Genomic DNA, 19,043 nt, shown 5'->3' on the forward strand with positions numbered 1-19,043 from the left:
TCTCCACATTCAAGATGGCTTCTACCCAAGCTCCATCTGCCTCTCCGCCGACGGTCATCGTCTGCGTCGGTATGGCCGGTAAGTGCTGTGATCTTGGAAGCTCTGTTTGCCATTGCAAATTATATTTTGATCTCTACTGACGAAGGCGTTCACAGGCTCAGGGAAAACTACTTTTATGGTACTATCGCTCTCTCACCCTGCTCTTCTCACAAGACGCTCCTCCGCCTCCGGATATTTTTGAAGACGGACACTGATACGTACATCTATAGCAACGCATAAACTCCCATCTTCACGCAAAAAAAGAACCTCCATATGTCATCAATCTCGATCCCGCAGTTCGCAATGTTCCATTCGACAGTAACATCGATATCCGCGATTCGGTCAACTATAAAGAGGTCATGAAGTCATACAATCTTGGACCCAATGGTGGAATCATCACTTCTCTCAACCTCTTCGCCACAAAGATAGATCAAATTCTCGGACTCCTGGAAAAGCGTACATCTCCTGATCCCGCAAAGCCAGACGCAAAACCCATAAAGAACATCTTGGTAGACACTCCCGGCCAAATCGAAGTCTTCGTATGGAGTGCCTCGGGAGCCATTCTGTTGGATTCTCTGGCATCTACATTCCCAACTGTCATCGCATATATCATCGATACTCCGCGGACGGCATCTACTAGTACTTTCATGAGCAATATGCTGTATGCTTGCAGTATCTTGTACAAGACCAAGCTGCCCATGATTTTGGTTTTCAACAAGACGGATGTCAAGGATGCGGAGTTTGCGAAGGAGTGGATGACCGACTTTGAGGCTTTCCAGGCTGCTCTGAAAACGGAAGAGGACGCCGGTAGTTTTGGGGGTGTTGAGGGTGGTGATATGGGTGGTGGCAGTGGTTACATGGGATCTTTGCTTAACAGCATGAGCATGATGCTGGAGGAATTCTACAGCCATTTGAGTGTGGTTGGTGTTAGTTCCATGACCGGAGCAGGTATCGACGAGTTCTTTGAAGCAGTGGGAGACAAGACTAAAGAGTTCGAGCAAGACTACAAGCCCGAATTAGAGCGGAGGATAAAGCTGAGAGAAGAAGAGAAGAAGGAGAACCGGGAGAAAGAATTGGGCAAGCTGATGAGGGATATGGATGTCTCTGGGGAGCCTTCTACAAAGAAGTCATCTTCAGCAAACCCCGACATGGATACCTTGAGTGACATGGAGGATTCTGGAGAAGACGAGGGCGATGACGGAGAAGGCTTAACGTCGAGGTATAAGCAAGCTTTGGAAGATGAAACTGGAGGACCGCCGACCAACGACGACCACAGCTTTACCAGATACCTTCGCACCAGCCAAATGAACATGGGATAGAGACCAGACAGGGAGGGAAAATAATATGGCGTTGGATGGTGGCATTTGCAGAAGCGCTTTTTGATACCAGGCGAATGGATATTAATTATTTTTTCAGATTGTCAATCAGGACATGGATTGACTTCGTTCTGAATAGAATTCCGGATTGTCCCTTGCTCATGATCACCATGTGGAGAAACCCCGTACGCCCCAGCTATGCCCGAAATCCTAAGCCCGCCGCACTCGTCCCTCCCTCGTCCATCCCTATCGTAGCAACACCATCCCCCTCCGATCCTCTCAGATCATCTCGCCTCGAACTGAACCATTCTAAGCCCAGAGTTAGCCCATGCTCCTTCCTGGCTCCGACGCACACCCCAAACCTACCTCTTCGTCCGCTCCTTGTAGAGAACACGATGTCCACACTCCTTGCAACGAATGGGGTCACCTCTCTTGAGAGGCACCTTCGCGCTGCAGTCGCCGCACGTGTAGAGGATGGCTGGGCCGTGGCCTTGGCCTTCGAGACCACCGCCGTAGGCATCGCGGCCTGGGGTGGGCACTGCCGTGGGAACTTGGTAGGCTTCACGAGACATGTTTGTTTTGTTTGGTAGAGGTTTATTTGTGGTTTCGGATTGTTGATGTTGTTGTAGTTTTGTTGTGGGAGGTTTGGCCGTGTCTGATTGTTGGGGGAGGGGAGTTTCTTGAAGGTCGAGGCTGATTCTTATTGAAATTTTGGCGGGGAACATCGGGACTCGGCTAAACTATTCTTCCACTAGTATGACATCCCGCTTCGATGCTTTCTCATGTTCACTTGCTCACTCTGTCCCATACTTGATCAGCGCTCTGAGATACATCTATTGTACAATTGGTCATTTTTTGGTATTGAAAGAGCTTTTCGAACTCTGATCGTGCAATCTCTTTGAATCATCCTTCGTAATTTGAGAATCTGAGAACTTGAACCTCTATTATCACGACGCATCAAATAATCGGATATCGTTCGGGGAAGATTCGAATTTCCACAAACTGTCTCGATCATAGTTTGCTGCCCGCAACTTGCAACAAACCAGCCCCCCCGAAGATCAAACTTCTGGCTACTCCCCTCAAATACGTCTTCAGCCCGAGACCATTCTGCTTCTGCTGGGAAAAACCAGAGAGCAAGGCCAAGAAAATAAAAGCTTTCAAAACCCTCTTAGCATATTTTTTGAAGATCGCTTTGCGCGTATACTTGATATCCCAATCGCTCCAAGTTGGGAACATACACCTGAGGGTGAACCGTATTTGGGTATACCTTTACTCAAGTCAGCATTCGTAAGCGAGGAATTTGCGACATGGCGTACGGATAGACAGTCGAATTCCAGCCTTTCTCATCTTTGTACCAACTCCCGCAACCTCCCGTTGTCCAGATTCGTTTTTTCAATGCGCTCTGCGTGTCTCTTGCCCATTCGAGCTCTGCACTTTTCTTGATTTCTGCAGTCGAGACGTCTCCGTTCAGGATCGGTCCGATGAACTTTAAGCTCATGTTGACCATGTTCTCGGAAGCTAGCACGACAGAGGAGTGACCTGTTGCTGTATTTGGCCCGAACTAGAGACGGTTAACCATGAACTGTGTTTACTCGTTGGGGAAATGGAAGAAACTCAACAAAGTCAGAACTGAATTTAAACGACGGAAACCACATACGATTGTGAAGAAGTTGGGAAATCCGTCCATGGCTGTACCCATGTACATCTGTGCGCCACCTCTCTCGTCGAATACATCGTGAAGCTTCTTGCCGTCACGACCGGTGACATCGAGAGGGTGAAGCCATTTGGTGGTTTCAAACCCATTTGCAAGAATGATGATATCGGCTGGGGTAGTCAGCTCATGTGATGGAGCATTGCTAGTCGTTACGCTCATGTCAGGATACGAACGGCCGGGTCCCAGCGTAACAGTCTTTTCCCCGATGCTGCGAAGCGGAAGCGTTGTCAACTCAATCGCCGGATCATTGAGACTAGGAAGCCAAGCAGCGTCGAATATGCGGCGCTTACAGCCAACTCCGTAGTTCGGTGTTAGTATCTCGTGGTACTTTTCAGGTACTGTCTTCCTCATGTGGGCGAGAAGCCGAGTTTCCACTTTCCTCCGTTCCTTCTCGTGGTATGAGTCTGACCCGAACAGCCTCCAATCGTACTCTGCTGCACATGCCACTATGAATCTTATCATTTTGCCGAATCCTGGGACATATGTGGTCAACCGTGGTGACCACTTCCCCCATGCTTCATTACCACCCGGAGGAACGATTCGCGGAACCACCCATGGGGGCGATCGCATCAATTGGGTAACTGACTTTGCCCCGTACTCCTTGGTCAAACGAGGGACGAACTGTGCAGCACTACATCCAGTACCAAGCACAATCACATCCTTGTCCCTGAAATCTATATCATATCTCCATCTAGCAGAATGGAAGATCTCGCCCTCGAAGTTTTCGTTGCCAGGGATGTTCTCAGGCCACGTCTTTGGCTCCACGAGTCCGCCAACACCGCTCACCAGCACCTTGCACCTTATCTTCTCCTGGGACACATAGACGGTTTCTCTACCATGCTCCTGGATCTTCTTCGCTCGGTCATACTCTGAAAGGTCGCCAACTCCTGTCATAAGGTGCTGGAGTTTGACTTCCCAGACTTGCTCTGTTTCCAGCCAGCGACACTCTCTGACATCTGTGTTGAGCTGTATCTTGTCCACGATCTGGTACGTATCGCAAACGCCTTGCAAGTACTTTACAATTTCTGGTCCTTCGGGGTAGAGTGCACTCCATTTTGAGTTCGGGCAGAAAGAGAAGGAGTAGAAGACCGCAGGTCTGCATTCCAAATCTTTGTCAGTAGTGATTCGGACTTTGGAAGACGGTCTGGATTCACTTACACATCACACGCCACGCCCGGGTATCGATTGATCCACCAAGTCCCACCAATGCCACTCTGTCGGTCGAAGATTCGGAATTGATCACAGCCAAGAACCTGCTTCAATCTACACCCCATAGCAATACCGCTCTCGCCCGCTCCAATGATCGCCACAGGATAGTAAGTGTATGAGTTGACATCATAGCCGTTATCCTTGCGTATCGAGTTCCCGTAAATCTTGAAAACACAATCCTTATTAGGCCATCATCGAAAAATGTTTCAGGCAATATAAGCAAGAGAAATAAAGAGGCAGGATAGTAGTAGACTCACAACTTTCGGACGGTCTTCCAAGAACCGAGACATGTCGAGCAACCTTTAATTGCTGAATCGTCTATATTGGATGGAAGCTTCACTCCAGTGCGGAGAGAAGAGAGGTTGACAGCTCGAGCTGCGTGGGACCCGGGCTTATCTATCATTACGAAGTACAGGTGATACAACCTTAGACATTCCGATGCTACTCCAGACTTCTCCCCACATTTTGGGACGGATATGAATCATGACGGGGATGCCGAGGCACTTGAAATGGAAGGTTTGCCGGGGCTAGTATTTCCTGCGCACAGTGACCGGACTCAGTGCTTGTTTCGAGCCTCCATATCCAGTAGTCAACAACCAAGATATCTTACAAGATCGCTTGGAGTTCTCGAGCATCACTTAAAGCCGTTAGAGATCGGGCGCCATTATACGAAAGGCATACCCTAGAGCTACTTCACGAGAAGCAGCTGAGAGCAGTGATATTTGCTTACTCCTACCTGCAAATCGTTCGTATCAGCTATCCTTTTATTACTGTTAATTCAGGAGAATGGAGTGGAGTATTTAGGTGGTTCTCAGTTGGTGCAAGCCATGTGGATTCCCCGATCGGCTCTTAGCCGACCGAATTGAAAGACTCTCCCCATATTTCAACCATATTCTTCGAAACCGCGAGTTGGGAATTAGCGCCTGCTGTAGTTGTGTAGATGTATTTACAGAGTAGAGTAATAACTCGATTCGCGAAAACAAGAGTAATGCAAATCAAGCCCAGCTCGGAGGTAAACCACTTGTGTCGAGAATTCAGAATATGGTTCTTCGAGAAAAAATGAGGCTGCGAGTTTTATTTTAACTTACTGTCAACTTGAGTATATATAAGAATGATCAATTGAAAGAACGTGGGAAGAGTCAAGGTTTCTTAACGGAATCGGGGTAGAAGCTTGGTCGCCATGTCGATCCAGGCCTTCAGCCGAGCCCCAGAAACCTTGTCGGCAAACCTGCATCTCGAGCTTAAAAACACAAAACGTCATGATCCGAATAACAACAAACGTCACGGGAGGGTCTCGACACATCCGACGGTTTTACAGCTCCCACCATGGCCTTACACCCGTTCATACTATCTCCGGGCCACTTGCCTCCGTCGACGTCAAAGAATTCCGCGAGAAAGCCTTCGATGCTCAGCAACCCCTCCTGATAGCCGCACCCAATGCACTAAGACCAGATATAGAAGCACCACCGCACTCTATACCAGCGGCAGACAAGTGGTTTACGCATGAAAGAGCCAGCCATGGTGACCAATTCCCACAAAACTCCCGGCGAACAGTCCTGAATCAACCGTACCTCTCCCAATTCGGCGACACCGTCCTGCCCTACGAGCTCGTAACCGCAAGTCCCGTCATCACCGACACCCCTCCCCACAAAAGCTCCCGCCTCATCAGCGCATGGCTTGAGAAACAGCTTCAGCAATCGAGTGGGATAACCTTCCATCGCTTCACCGCGCCCCTTTCCCTCTTCCTGCACGCCGCATGCATTACGCCTGTCCCCTGGCCCCCAGCTCTGTACATCGCGCAAGCCCAAGTCATCGACCTCCCGCCCGCGTTAAGGGCTGACCTTCCAACGCCCCATCTCGTGCTCAAGGCAGGAAAAGGCGATGTGTATGACAGCAATATCTGGCTTGGCATCCCGCCGACGTATACCCCGCTGCACCGCGATCCCAACCCCAACCTCTTCGTGCAGCTCGCGTCTCGGAAACGGGTGCGGGTCTTTAGACCGCAGGTCGGGGATCGTATCTTCCGGAAGGTCAGGCAGATGGTGGGTGTGGGGAGAGGAGGGGGCAGTGCGTCGATGAGGGGGGAGGAGATGATGGAAGGGCCGGAGAGCGATTTGTTGCAGGTGGCTGTCTGGGGAGATTGCGTTCACAGAGGAGGGGTGACAAGCGAGCGTGATATGGATGTTCTTGAAGAAGAGGGCTTTGAGGCTGTTGTGAGGCCCGGAGATGCGTTATTTATTCCGAAGGGATGGTGGCATAGCTTTATGAGTGAGGGGGGTGATGTTACGGGCTCGGTTAACTGGTGGTTTAGGTGATGGGTATATAGATAGTACTTATTGGCCATGCACTTACTCGCACTGTGATTTGTTTGTAAGATGTTGTAGATACAGTTGCGGAGTAAGGTAATAAGAAGATGGTGAATCTTTGGCAGAGCGCCGAATCTGATAACACGATATTGACCGACACGCTTTCACTAATTACATTACGATGCTAATGATATGCATCCTTCAACTATGTACAGGACAGCAAAACTTATATCTTGTCATCGCCCCCTAGTATAGATCCCACACCTCCTTCAGCCATGAACCACCATAACAGGAACGCATCTATCTATGCACGGGACATGTACCTACTAGCAGCACCATTCCCAGGTGACGGAACCCAACTCGCCCTATAACAACTCACAAACCCCTCACTCTATCGATCTGATTCTCCTCCTCCGTCACTATCTAGCTTTGCCACTGATCCGCCTTATATCGTGAACAGGTCCAAGTCGCTTTAAAACCAATAACAGCACTCCGCACTTTGACTGAATGCCATTTCATATCTCTTCTCTCCTCTCCTGAAGCTGTTAAATATAAATGTATAAATATATACATATATGAATAATTCCGGGAATGAAATATTTCAAGTAATTTTCTGTGGCCTTGAAATTCAATGTTGACTTCACAAGGGGCCCTGGATACTTACATCAAAACACTTATTAAACTACAACTACTAATATACGTAGTAAGCCGTAGAAAATGATATCCACATGCTCAGAAACCATTGCTACATAAACGTGCATCGTAGATATAAAGATGCAACTACTTTTAGCAATTTTTTTTTCTTTGAAAAAAAAAAGGGAAAAAACCCATTCCCACCCCCCCCTCCCCCCCCCTTTTCTATATGACCAAATTCACTTGTCCGTTTAAATATCTCAACAACCACAACTTTGATTAAAAGAAATCCCATTTTATAGATCGATAGAAAATAATCGAATGTATTAGGTCATGAAATGAAATAACTATTAAATTAGAAGTTGATGGTATGAAAATGTATCCTTAATGGTTTTTGATAAAAGTTTGCTTTTCGCATGCATCGCTTATTCTAATATGTACACGACAGATCTGATATACGTAGTATACGCTTAGTAGAATAGGCTGCTGCAACCTTTGCATCGCAGCCGGGTTCGCTTAGTTAGCGCACGTACTTATATCATGAAGAAGTATACAGTAGCAAAAGGTACTATTTTTATTACCTTACTTAATTAATACAGCCAGTACATTACCTTAAAGGGGAATGCAAGAGCATTTAGACGGTCAGCTGATCGTCCGATAACCATCTCTTTTAGGGACGATTTTAATAAGTTAGCATGGCTAGTAGATCACTTTAGGCCGATTCTTAAGATTAAATAGAATTTGAAAACAAAAACGATTTAAATTATTTAAATCGTAGCTAAAGTAAAACTATTTTATTCGATTAAATCGTCTTTTTTAAATACTCGTCTTTTCGTATAAAAACCGTTTTAGGACCGTCTTCGAGCGTTTTAAGACCGTCCTATGGCCGTCCTATGGCCCGTCCCTGAGCTTAAAACCGCCCCTGAGAACGTGAATTAGTAAGCAAATACTTTTTCTGTTGCTTGCTGGCCTACCCTTTACTACCTGAACCACCCCCCCCCCCTTATCATGCAATGGCTGTCAAGGCGGTCGTCGTGAGCGGGTAGACTTTTGCTGAATCGATCGATTTCGAGTATAAAAAAATTAAAGCGTTGATATACAAGCCGTAGCAGCGATACCGAGAAATATCTTAGCGTCGAACTTCTTAAATTATTATTAAAACAATTTTATTTAAAAAATAATTTTTATCTATGACTATATCTTCTTCAAAATAATCATCGAACTATTTCAATTTTTTAAAACGAGCTTATTAATAAGCCTGTTTTAAAAATATAGACGGGGACGGCTATAGGACGGCCACAAAACGGTCTCTTTCAATAGGACGGTCTTTTCGATAAACTATTCTTGAAAAGAGCTTAGTACTGAATTTAAGCGGTCCAATGGCCGTCTCTTATAAAAGAGGATCAGAGGACCATTTAAATGACCCCCTACCACCCTTTAAGGTAATAGAATAGTGACAAATGGTTAGAATTATATTAGTTAATTAATTTTGAGCTTCATACGCTGCATACTACTATTTTCATGTAACACTATCTACGATATGATCGGGAGTTGTTTTTCATGTCGAAGGTACGGAATCAGGACAGAATTACTACTAAGTGTTCCGGGTCTCTTGGTCCCCTGGTGCCGACCTGGCGCAGACTTTCTCATGGATAAAATTCAAGGTAACCGGAGATTACGGCAAATTGATGCTGAGGGCTTTTTTGAACCCAGAGGGTACCTTGAGCAGGTCGATATGTTTATCTATGCTGATCATACATATAATTAGATGGAGTCGTACTAAGATAAGATAGGGGTATCTGACTTCTAATCAGTGAAGATATACCGGTACTATCCCCCCCCCCCCCCCCCCCCCCCCCCCCCCCCCCCCTTGAATAAGTGTCGTAAAAATAATTTTGCAAAAGATCTTACCAAGGCTTAAACTTACTACGTACCATAATCCAGCCTTGAAAAGTATCTTTAGGTCGGTATTTAGTCTGTGCAATTGAGTTGACAGGGCTTTGAGCCATGCAGAAACCACTGCTCTGCGATTCATGGGCCTAAACTGGGTCGGTCCGACGTGTACTTATGCATAGGGGATAGTGTCGATTGTGGCTCCACGTACTACGTACGTAGTAGTACTACGGTACGTTGTAGATTCGAGATCAATTTGCCCTTGGCGCAATTAACGCACCGATCAACTACTGTACTTCGTCCCAGGCGTAAGTATTATCCCTCGAGGGTAGGGTAACCAGGGGGTTTAAAGCGGAAACTGAACTTTTAAGGCACCCTCGAGGGGTAATACTTAGGCCTGTACCGTGGTAGTAGTACTTATTTACTACTACGTACGTAATTAAACAGAGAGTAGACGTTATTGGCAGCCCGGGCGCCAAGTTTTGAAGAACTCTGCTGCTCCTGCGCGATTATTTATAGTCGACGTGGGGATTTCACATGCGGTTACTAATATTAGTAGAATGAATATACTACGTAATATCAGACAAGATTAGTTAAAGAATTGTATTATAAAAGAGAGATGCAGATCCCTTTTGGCACTGCGTTGCTTGCCGTCACTTTCCTTACCATCACTTTCCTTGTCATCACTTTCCTCATGATCATCGCCTTCCTTTGCCAGCTTATTCCGTTTCGTCAGCTCGCATTATCGAAAGACTTATAAACCTTGGGGCACCATTTTGGTATTTTCAAATCATGCTACCATCGCAACCTATCTGCTCGGTCTTGCTAGCCTTAAGCTTTCTATTCAGCAGAGCTCATGGGGAGGAAGAAAAAGAACGAATAAAAGAACTTTTAGGTTTTGTAGCGGTTTCCGGAGTAAGTTTCACTTGTTTTATACGTAGTAGTATGGTATCGTATAAGCTTATATTAATTACGCGAATTATAGGATGAAGCCCAATATATCAATAGTCTTCACAAGCCCTGGATTCATGAGGAAGTATTCTACGATGAAGTACCAGTCTACCAACCATTGGGAAAAGGCTATTATCTGTGTAAGTTGATTTACCTTCATAAATCGTCAATTACTTATGACGCGGCATTAATATTTGAATAGCAAGCGACCCTACTGGTTTGGTGTATGAAGATGGCGACTGGTTTTGTGCTTTCACAGTGGATCGAGAGAGGCTTCTAACAATGGAGAAAGCGTGGATCCCAAAATATGACCCGGTACCAAGAGGTACTACATGGCCAATTCCATTATGGGACCAAGACGAAAGCATTATTGCGGAGTATATGAGAACTTTGGGAGTGCGAGACCCGGATAGGGCATTACGCTTTTCGAATATTGCAGGGGCCCCTGGGAAGAAGCAAGTGCTTATTCCAAGCGAAGTGGTAAACGACGATGAGTTAAATATCTATGGTGCATGTTCGGACAATGAAATGTACACGAGAGCTCTTCCTGGACCTCGTTGGCAGTATTATGGCATTGCTGGAGACCCTGGACCGGAAGACGGAAATCCTCCAAGCCTTACATTAGAGCAGCTAATGAGTGGGGCTGATGCATTTTTTGACCAATTCCCGACCCACTGGAGCCAGCAGAGACCGTGGATCGGGTGGAGCAGCCTGTGGGGTCAGCGGATTCAGCGGGTTGGGCGGGGTCGGTATCAGGTGGGCCAAGACCAGCAGGGCCAGCAGGGCCAGTCGGACCAGCAGGGCCAGTCGAACCACCAGGAGCTTTCTGTTTCAGATTATACGGTCTAGATTTCTCAACAGGTAGTCTCAGATTGAGACTTTAATCCAGCGACGCAGCCTGAGATTGTCGGGCCTCATATTTCCAACAGAAGTATCTAGTCGACAAATAAGATCAGGTCAACGCGCCCCAACGAACCGCATTTGTCTGCCTCCGTTCTCCTTTTATATACAGGATAAAGACAGGCTCAATCGAGATATTCGAGAGCGTTCCCAAGAACGCCTAGTCATGCAAAGTTTTCCCTGTTCTAAAATCCTGAACGCCAAATCCATCCGGCTTGTTGTCGCGTGCTTTGGAGATCATATACGAGCAGCACTTGCTTCGTCATGGCTGAAGAGATGCACAAGCCCCATGGCTGAACCAGCAGCCACACTACCGACGACCACCATTTGCACGCCGCCCCAGCATCCTTTCCGGATGTTCCTCACGCCATCCCATCCTACCACCACACAGGTCTTCACGTATCCGAATGCAAAGAGCGCGATGACCATGACCCCGATCGATATGTAGAGACCCTCGTACACTTGGTTCTTTGCGACGAAGAAATAGGGGATAAGAGGAAGCAAACCACCAAGGAAATATGCAAGGGCAATTGTCATGGCTGATGTAAAGGCGCGAGACGAAGCTGGCGGCGATTCGCAGTGCTGGAACTGCATGACAAAGTCGACCAGGTGGGGAGAGTCTCCGAGATGCTGTGTCAGATCCTCTAGCGTTGTCTTGGGCAGCTCGAAGGGCTCGAAGACTTCCGTGATGCCTTGGATTACGGCTCGAGGGTCGGTTGCTACCTGCATCTCGGTCTCTGCTCTTTGCGCATGGTATGAGGCCCTTGGGAATGTTAGCAGATGCTGACGGGCTAGATCTTGTGAGAAAATTACGCTTCGCTCTTGGCTCCAAGATATCCTCCGAGTCCCATTGAAATCGCTCCAGCGATCAGCTCGGCGAATCCTCCATAGATAACTACGTTGGTGTTTCCAAGCGCAGACAGGCCGGCCGTGAGAGCGAACGGAACCGTCAAGCCATCCGAGAGTCCAATGGTGGCATCGGAGATAACTCTGGCGTCGATTCTGAATCCACGCCTCGAGTTTGCCTTCTCAATGTTGGAGTCTGCATCCTGCTGCGACTCGACATCGGTATCGGAACCTCTGGATAGTCTCCGTTGCAGGTTCTCCTCGGATGGACCGCTCGTTGTCTGGCTCAATAGCGGTTGCTGTGATCCATCGCTAGAAGCTGTGCCATAGTTGGTCTTGTTGCGGACTGGGACTGCAGTAATGGTTTGGCGGAAGAAGAGGTTTTTTAATCCCACGAGAGACATGGCTCCAATCGGTGATGGGTCTGGCTCTGGACGTTGTCTGCGAACAACCAACTGTTCTACTTATGAGGATTTTGGGTTGGGGAAGAGGCAATGCTGCTGTCCTCGGCGTTCAATTATTCGGAGAGTGTTGAGTGTGTGTGTATGTTAATTGGCCATCAAGGTTTCTGGAGGCCATGCTGCTGTTATAGTAGTGAGTACGGATGCACCGTTTGTTTAGTTCCGAGCCCAGTCCATGTCGCTACTACGGATATCGCTACAGATGCTCCGGGGGGGGAGTTGGGGGTTGAAGTTTGCTGACCTCTGTGTATATTCTGATTGGCCAAGGGGGGGGGGGGGGGGGGGGGGGGTATGCTTCTGTACTGTATGGGCTTATGGGGCACCTCTGACCGACTGGGCAGCGAGCCAATTATGATGGATGGCCGTGAAACAAGCTTTATCCATGTGGATGTCCAAACTCAACTCACCGTTGTCTTTCAGTACAGTAAGAACACTTGACGAGCGTTGTCTGGGATCTGCATCTTTTCTTACGACTTGGGGTGAATAATACCCATTCACTGATTGGCTACTTGAGAACGCCAGCCTCCGTTGACTAAAACGCGGCTTGCAAATGCCCGTGTTTTCATTGGTCTGTTTTGCCCTGTTGGCCTGCTTAGTGGCATGGCCAGTTGCACTTCACTTCGTACTCTGGGAAAACGCGTGCTACAGACATGGTCAGGATTCTGTGCATCGACCGTAACCCCAGAGTGGGGAGGGATACTACAGCACTGCTATCAACTCCGTAAGAGATCGTGGGACCATGGGTTTGATAGGAGTACATGCTTGGAATATACAGCAAGCCTTTCGTTGCTGAACTCATCTCCAGACTCTCTCTATCCGTATACGCTCGATGCTTATAAGCAATGCATGTCAACCATAACTTCTGGCTATCATACTTGACCACTTCTCATCAAAGCCGCGTCAAACCTTGTACTCCGCCATCTGAGTTTCAACCATTTCTTGGGCGGTTCTCCAGCTATCTTCCAATGTGCAATTGGCCTTCTTACAGAATTTTCTCCAGACCACGCTTTGAAGACTTGCATACGACATCGTCTACGATATCAAGTTTTGTGTAAGCATGCCTCCATTTTTATGTTCCAGAAGCAAGCAGAGAGAGACATGTTGAGACATGGGCTGGAGCATACTGCTAAGACAGCCCGAAACAAGTCACAAAGTTATGGAGTTGTACTTACATAGCCCATCTCGAATGCGTTCATATTGTCCAGACCCTGCTGTAGCATCGAACGGGTCCAAAGATCCGGGCGTCGCGGAGCATCCCTGGACTTTTCAAGAAAAGCGTATGCAAAGTACGGTCCATATCTCTGAACCAGGTCTTCGAACACGCACATACACTCCTGGAGCCAGTGGTCATTATGTAGGTCTTCGACATGAGTGGAGGTTGGTGTGAATAGCCGAGGGTCACTTGTAAGTTGCGTAGGCTGCAGGAGTCAGCTGTCACTGCTATCAGTCTGGGTAATGAGGTCCAGGGGATCCTCACAATGTTGTTCAGAAGCCCAGATCTATGCAAGTCACCTTTGGTCATCGTGAAAAAACCTTCTCCGATAACCTCAACCAATACGCCTATACTCGCCAGATCGATCGAGGAAAGACCGTCGAGAAATTCAGCTTGCCGAGATCTCACAACATTTATCTCGGTCAGTCCTGCCTGGTTTCGGGTAAGCATCCATTCAGCTCATCTGGGGACCAATACATACCGTATAATCCACTAACTTGTACAAAAGCAGCAAAGCTGACTTCTTGAACTTCGTCAAATAATTCCCCAGATCAGCGTTGGGAAGATCAAGGGTTGGCCAATTTTTCCTGTAATCCGACATTTCGGTGATTTCGTGCCCTACCAAAAAGTCGATGGTCTTCACTCGAGATTTCATTTCCAAAACCCAGGGAAATGTGAGTACCGAAACGATAGCGTTACCCGGTGGCGTTCGCGAGGACAGTATTTCGGCTTGTTGAGAATTCGCATAGGCAAATTTGTCTTTGTTGATCTTCAGCAGAGACCTGGATATCGATCGTTCGTACGCTGTGAGGAGCGAGTAGAACTCCTATTTGACGTTAGAAAGTCCCACAGTCAGAGACCGAGAGCGCCCCCTTTCTCTGCAGATGATTTGGCATATTGGACGGCTTCTGACCTTTGAGAGACATAGAAGAGACCTTATGGCTTTGGGATCCGAATCAATGAGGGCGGTGGCAATGTCGAGGCACACTTCTGGTCCTAAGACAAGGCCTCTATCGCTTCGGAGGGCCATTGCAGCGATGGGAGAGGAGCGAAGGAATGCTATCTGCCAGCAGTCAGCACCCCCAAAGCACGTCGAGATGGTCCAGCACTTACATCTTAGACCTACAGAGTTATCCAGAAACGGGGGATTAGGGGAATGAAATGTTCGTAAGTGATACCAGTTCGGAGCAACAACCAGGTGGGTGGATGGTGATTGTGGGGGGGATGGTTAAAGAGCAAGGCAGATGAACATGGTGGAATGAAGGGAAGGGGCAGACCGAGACAGCGCGGGCAGCTCTTTATCTTTTAGAGTGCGAGCCATGATCCCTCAAGGTGGCAGGAGCCCTGAAGAGAAGAAGGATGTGGATGTGGATGTGGATGTGGAAAGGCGCGAGGCTGATGAGCCTTGCTGCGAGGCGCGGGGTACTAGTAGCTAGTAGCCATCAAGGTGTGCGGGCAGCTTGGAAGGTTGTGTGTGAACTTGACGTGACTCGCTGGGGCCCTGGGATTGACTCGCGGTCGAACTATGTTCTGTTATTTGGTTCACGGCCGCATGACTGAGCACCTGGTGCGGAGCGAGAGAGATGTTTACTCCAAACAATCACTTGATGAGATCAGCTTCCAGAGTAAGGATGCTCGATTACCTCTTACACGATACAGTACTAAAATTACACTCATCGCAGATCACCCACCCGTTTCCAAACCAAACCAAACCAAACCAAACCGTCATCGCCCGGCCAAGTCGAATCGTTCAGATGTCATGTCTAGCTCTCTTGGAGTGATGTCTGATCTTCTCGCCGTACTTGTATAGAACGAAGGGGATCGGAATGAAAAGAATTGACAAGAACCCCAACAACGAACTGGCCCAGTCGGTCCCCAGTCTGCGATACATTGCTCCCGAGAAGAGGGGAAACCCAGCACCGAAGGACGAGCGGAAGAAATCGTTGCCAGCCAGGACCGAGGCGGCATAAGCGGGATAAGCATCTCCAAGGTAATTGAGTACCGAGTTGAACATGAGGAAAGCACCCACCGTGAAGAAGGAGGACCCGATGATGGGCACGATCCAGTGGATGGACTCGCGTGCCGTCCAGCCAAACCAGAACATGCAGATAGGGATACAGAAGGCTCCTACGAAGGCTGGCTGCAGACGTATTTCAGGCTTGATCTCCCCTTCCTCGTTGAAATGCGGCTCCTGGATATATTTAAGGTAAAGCAGGAAGCAAGGGAGCGTAACGATGCCGCCGACGAGGATTCCCCCGTAGGATAACCCTAGCTCGCCGAGGTTAAAACCGTACATTCCTTGGAAGACTATGGCGAAAGATTCGAACCATGCGTATAGGAGCCCATAAATCAGAGCAATGTACGCATTCAGGAGAAGCAAGACAGGCTCCAGGATCATCAGCGAGAAAGGCCTGACCAGTGTCATCATGGCAATCTCATTAACGGACATCTGCTCGCTTGCAAGCTCAGGCTCGCACTTGAGATCCGACCTGCCGGTCAGCTTGCGAAGTCGGCGACTGCGGCGATAGAGGATATTTGCCGAGCTTGTCTCAGGCAAGAAGAGTATCATCATGATGAGGGCGAAGCCACTGAGCCATAGGAGTTCCCAGATGGCCCATTGCCAATTCTTATGTTGTACGGCAAAGCCACCGATCAGTGGACCTAGAACGGGGCCGCAGAGAGCAGCCGTGCCCCAAATTGCTATCCCGTACGCACGCTTCTGTGGCGCATACATATCGGAGATCGAGGCACCTCCGGTGGCCAATACGGGAGAACCGAAAAATCCGGTCAAGAATCGGAAGGCGAGAAGCATACCGAAGTTCTTCGCGTAGATAACGGCGAATTGAAAGAAGACGAACACGATGAGCGTACTGACGTAGACCGGATTTCTTCCAAACTGGGGAATCTCAGACATCGGGGACCAGATCATGGGGCCGACACCATAGCCTGCTACGAAAAGGGTGAGGCCTAGGGTGGCAGCGACCTGTGAAACACCGAACCTTTCCATGACCCCCTGAGTACCTGCAGAGTAGATCGCGGATCCGATATAGATGGAGAAAGTCAACAGGCAGATCATGCCAGTGACAAATGCTTTTTTGCCACTTGACCAGTTTTGCGGATTCTACCATGGATCAGCGAAGTTCTGTTAAGACCTTACTACGCAAGAAAGATACTTACCTCGGGATCATTCTCCCCATACCAGTCAACAATAGAGACATCCCGCCCCTTCTCCGGGTCAATAGCCACTCCACTGACTTCATTCGTCTGCCTATCCTCACCATCTCCAACTGTGGCATCTGAGCTCTTCCTTCCGATTCCGCTTTCTCTCTGTCGTGCATCTGCCCTCGTGCGCGGATAGTGCGATTCATTGGTACCGGTTCCAGTTGGCCTCATATCAGACTGGCCTCCGTTTCCTGCGTTCGTATCCAGGTCTCTGTCCTCCCCTTTTGGAAATCCCCTCTCTACATAGCCACTGCCGACATCGTCACCATTCGCATTGCCCTCTTTCCCCTCTGCCTGATTCTCCTCCTCGGTAGTGCCGTGATGCGCCATACGCCCACTCTTTGCGGAGTCAACATATCGCCTCCACAGCGCCGGATCCCTTTCCTCTGGATATTGCATAAGCCGGCCTCGGGTGCTCACACGAAGGAGTTTCCCAAGAGTTGTATCCCGAAAAGTATCTGCCATGATTCAGAATCCAGGTCTCTTTGTTTCGAAAGAAAAGAAGAAGAGGAGGAGGAAGAGGAGGAAGAAGAAAAAGAAGAAGAAGAAGAAGAAGAAGAAGAATGCTCGTACGAATACTAATTCCTTCTACTAGGCAGGCAGCCTCAGAGGAAAGAGGAACACAATGGCAATTTGTACACCAAACGCATCCAGCACTTACCGCATCATCGTCCTGCGGACTAACAAACGCTCACTCCTCATGACGAAGCGAACCAAGTCCAAAGCATATCTGCTTGCACATCTGTTCTCGGCCTTCGGCTGATTCACTCCAAACTCCGGCGGTCGATCAAAGCTTATGATCTCCCTAGCCCGGGAGATCAGGAAATAATCCATGTCTATGCAGATCGTCCCGGAAGCGGCAGCTGGCTGCTGCAGAGAAGCTGTAAAGAGCTTAGCGAGGAGCGGCTCTTTGATGACGTTGATGACTTCGGACTTTGGGGAGGTTGTTTTTGTCAGCCGTTAATCTTTCCATTAATCGTCGGCTCGATTAGGTGGCCCTCCTTACATCCTTACTATCGAGATCAGTCCATGGAAGTGGCAAGAGAAGTGCTATGAGTTACTACTATAAGTGGTCCTCCTGGGCAGGAATTCTAATCGTACCTAAAAGGGACTTGGGATATTCCAATGAAAGCGACTTGAAAAGCTAGCTATTCTCGCGCAATAACAGAAGGACCAAATGGAAAGTAAGAGAAAGAGTCGCAAATGGTTCCATCCATCATACCGATGGTTTGATATTTGAAATTGGCTAACAGTTCGCTCTTCAGCAACAAGCCAAAGAAGATCTCGAAGCTTTTTCAAAACAACGAATAATTTACAAGTTGTGAAGGGAAGAAAAGAACCTTGAGTATCGCAAAGAGTTTTCCTTTACCCAAAGCCGAGCGCAAGCGCAAAAGGGCTATACGAGAACGCCTTGCTGCAGGCTTGATTATTGAAGATGACGATCCAATACTCATCATTCCTATCCCTGATTCGAAAGAGTCTTGATAGTCTCAACAACCTCTTGACCGTCAGCTTTTACGGCGCCGTGAAAAAGGTGTCCCTAACTTAAGCCAATTCTCCTTGCACCCGAATTACTCGGTGACGATGATATTGCATTTAGGTATAACCGATACTACAGGAGACCCTTTCTTCAAAGCAAAGGGGTTTTTGGGGGGGGGGGGGCTTTTCCTACCCTTTGAAATCGAGAGGGATGGCTTCAACTCTGACAACAGTACTTCGTAGAGATTCAAAAGATTCCTTGCGAAAAGGTAGGAGACGAGTCAGATTCTAATGAAGAGAATCCCGATCGGTGGCCCGGACCCGGAGCAATTCGTCGAATACCCAGCCAGTACTACTCGGTCCAATGAATTCCTCGATATCAGATAGCAACCAGCTCTCTTCTCCGTACTCTTCAAATCCTCGAGACACAGAAGTACTTTAGCTTTTGTATCGAAGAGCAGGCTCTCTCTCTCTCTTCCCTCTCTCTCTCTCTCTTCTTTCTTTGATGTATATGTATGTGGGTCTTAGTGTGCTACCTAGATCGCTACACTTGACAGCCTAGACCCGATCAGGGTAAGCAGCAGCGGTAGTATGTACCTATGTGTGTATGTAAACAAGTAAATAATAGTCAGTGCACTGACTTTGTGAACCTGCGGGCTCTCGGTCACAGTCAGGACAAGCAAGTGTCCCAGGTCAAGCAAGTGTCCCATTTCAATTATTTCAACTTGTATTAGAAATAACTTAGCAACGAATATTGCTATAATATTCAAAACTAGATGCATAGATCGGCGTAATCGAGATCTTTAAAAGTCTAACCAAGTATAAAATCTTTTTATTAACAATTTAATAATTAATAGAATA

At 47.9% G+C, this 19,043-nt stretch overlaps 8 protein-coding genes across 8 annotated transcripts; 3 read left to right on the plus strand and 5 right to left on the minus strand.

Annotated features, from left to right (window-relative positions):
• Positions 1–14: 14 nt before the first annotated feature.
• On the plus strand, positions 15–1,358 carry L3040_003134 (uncharacterized protein; the record flags this gene model as incomplete). Its single annotated transcript, XM_007293613.1, has 3 exons — positions 15–78; positions 156–178; positions 270–1,358. The coding sequence occupies 3 exons, from the start codon at positions 15–17 to the stop codon at positions 1,356–1,358; spliced, it is 1,176 nt and encodes a 391-aa protein (XP_007293675.1).
• A 281-nt stretch (positions 1,359–1,639) lies between these two features.
• Positions 1,640–1,927, minus strand: L3040_003135 (uncharacterized protein; the record flags this gene model as incomplete). The annotated part of the gene is made up of 2 exons (XM_007293614.1): positions 1,640–1,664; positions 1,722–1,927. 2 exons carry the CDS (start codon positions 1,925–1,927, stop codon positions 1,640–1,642), a joined length of 231 nt encoding a protein of 76 aa, XP_007293676.1.
• A 439-nt stretch (positions 1,928–2,366) lies between these two features.
• On the minus strand, positions 2,367–4,568 carry L3040_003136 (uncharacterized protein; the record flags this gene model as incomplete). The annotated part of the gene is made up of 5 exons (XM_066154352.1): positions 2,367–2,622; positions 2,672–2,916; positions 3,013–4,165; positions 4,228–4,442; positions 4,536–4,568. 5 exons carry the CDS (start codon positions 4,566–4,568, stop codon positions 2,367–2,369), a joined length of 1,902 nt encoding a protein of 633 aa, XP_066012324.1.
• A 969-nt stretch (positions 4,569–5,537) lies between these two features.
• L3040_003137 (uncharacterized protein) lies at positions 5,538–6,593 on the plus strand (the record flags this gene model as incomplete). The annotated part of the gene is made up of 1 exon (XM_007293616.1): positions 5,538–6,593. One exon carries the CDS (start codon positions 5,538–5,540, stop codon positions 6,591–6,593), a length of 1,056 nt encoding a protein of 351 aa, XP_007293678.1.
• Positions 6,594–9,902: 3,309 nt separating this feature from the next.
• Positions 9,903–10,910, plus strand: L3040_003138 (uncharacterized protein; the record flags this gene model as incomplete). The annotated part of the gene is made up of 3 exons (XM_007293617.2): positions 9,903–10,025; positions 10,096–10,201; positions 10,264–10,910. The coding sequence occupies 3 exons, from the start codon at positions 9,903–9,905 to the stop codon at positions 10,908–10,910; spliced, it is 876 nt and encodes a 291-aa protein (XP_007293679.2).
• Positions 10,911–11,198: 288 nt separating this feature from the next.
• On the minus strand, positions 11,199–12,211 carry L3040_003139 (uncharacterized protein; the record flags this gene model as incomplete). The annotated part of the gene is made up of 2 exons (XM_066154355.1): positions 11,199–11,724; positions 11,775–12,211. The coding sequence occupies 2 exons, from the start codon at positions 12,209–12,211 to the stop codon at positions 11,199–11,201; spliced, it is 963 nt and encodes a 320-aa protein (XP_066012325.1).
• Positions 12,212–13,168: 957 nt separating this feature from the next.
• Positions 13,169–14,511, minus strand: L3040_003140 (uncharacterized protein; the record flags this gene model as incomplete). The annotated part of the gene is made up of 5 exons (XM_066154356.1): positions 13,169–13,300; positions 13,441–13,686; positions 13,746–13,913; positions 13,963–14,307; positions 14,395–14,511. 5 exons carry the CDS (start codon positions 14,509–14,511, stop codon positions 13,169–13,171), a joined length of 1,008 nt encoding a protein of 335 aa, XP_066012326.1.
• Positions 14,512–15,231: 720 nt separating this feature from the next.
• On the minus strand, positions 15,232–17,168 carry L3040_003141 (uncharacterized protein; the record flags this gene model as incomplete). The annotated part of the gene is made up of 2 exons (XM_007293619.1): positions 15,232–16,602; positions 16,659–17,168. 2 exons carry the CDS (start codon positions 17,166–17,168, stop codon positions 15,232–15,234), a joined length of 1,881 nt encoding a protein of 626 aa, XP_007293681.1.
• Positions 17,169–19,043: the final 1,875 nt, after the last annotated feature.

The sequence above is a fragment of the Drepanopeziza brunnea genome, assembly GCF_022702325.1.
Source record: "Drepanopeziza brunnea f. sp. 'multigermtubi' strain 214-2 chromosome Unknown ctg4, whole genome shotgun sequence".
In the NCBI taxonomy this organism is placed as follows: Eukaryota; Fungi; Ascomycota; class Leotiomycetes; order Helotiales; family Drepanopezizaceae; genus Drepanopeziza; species Drepanopeziza brunnea.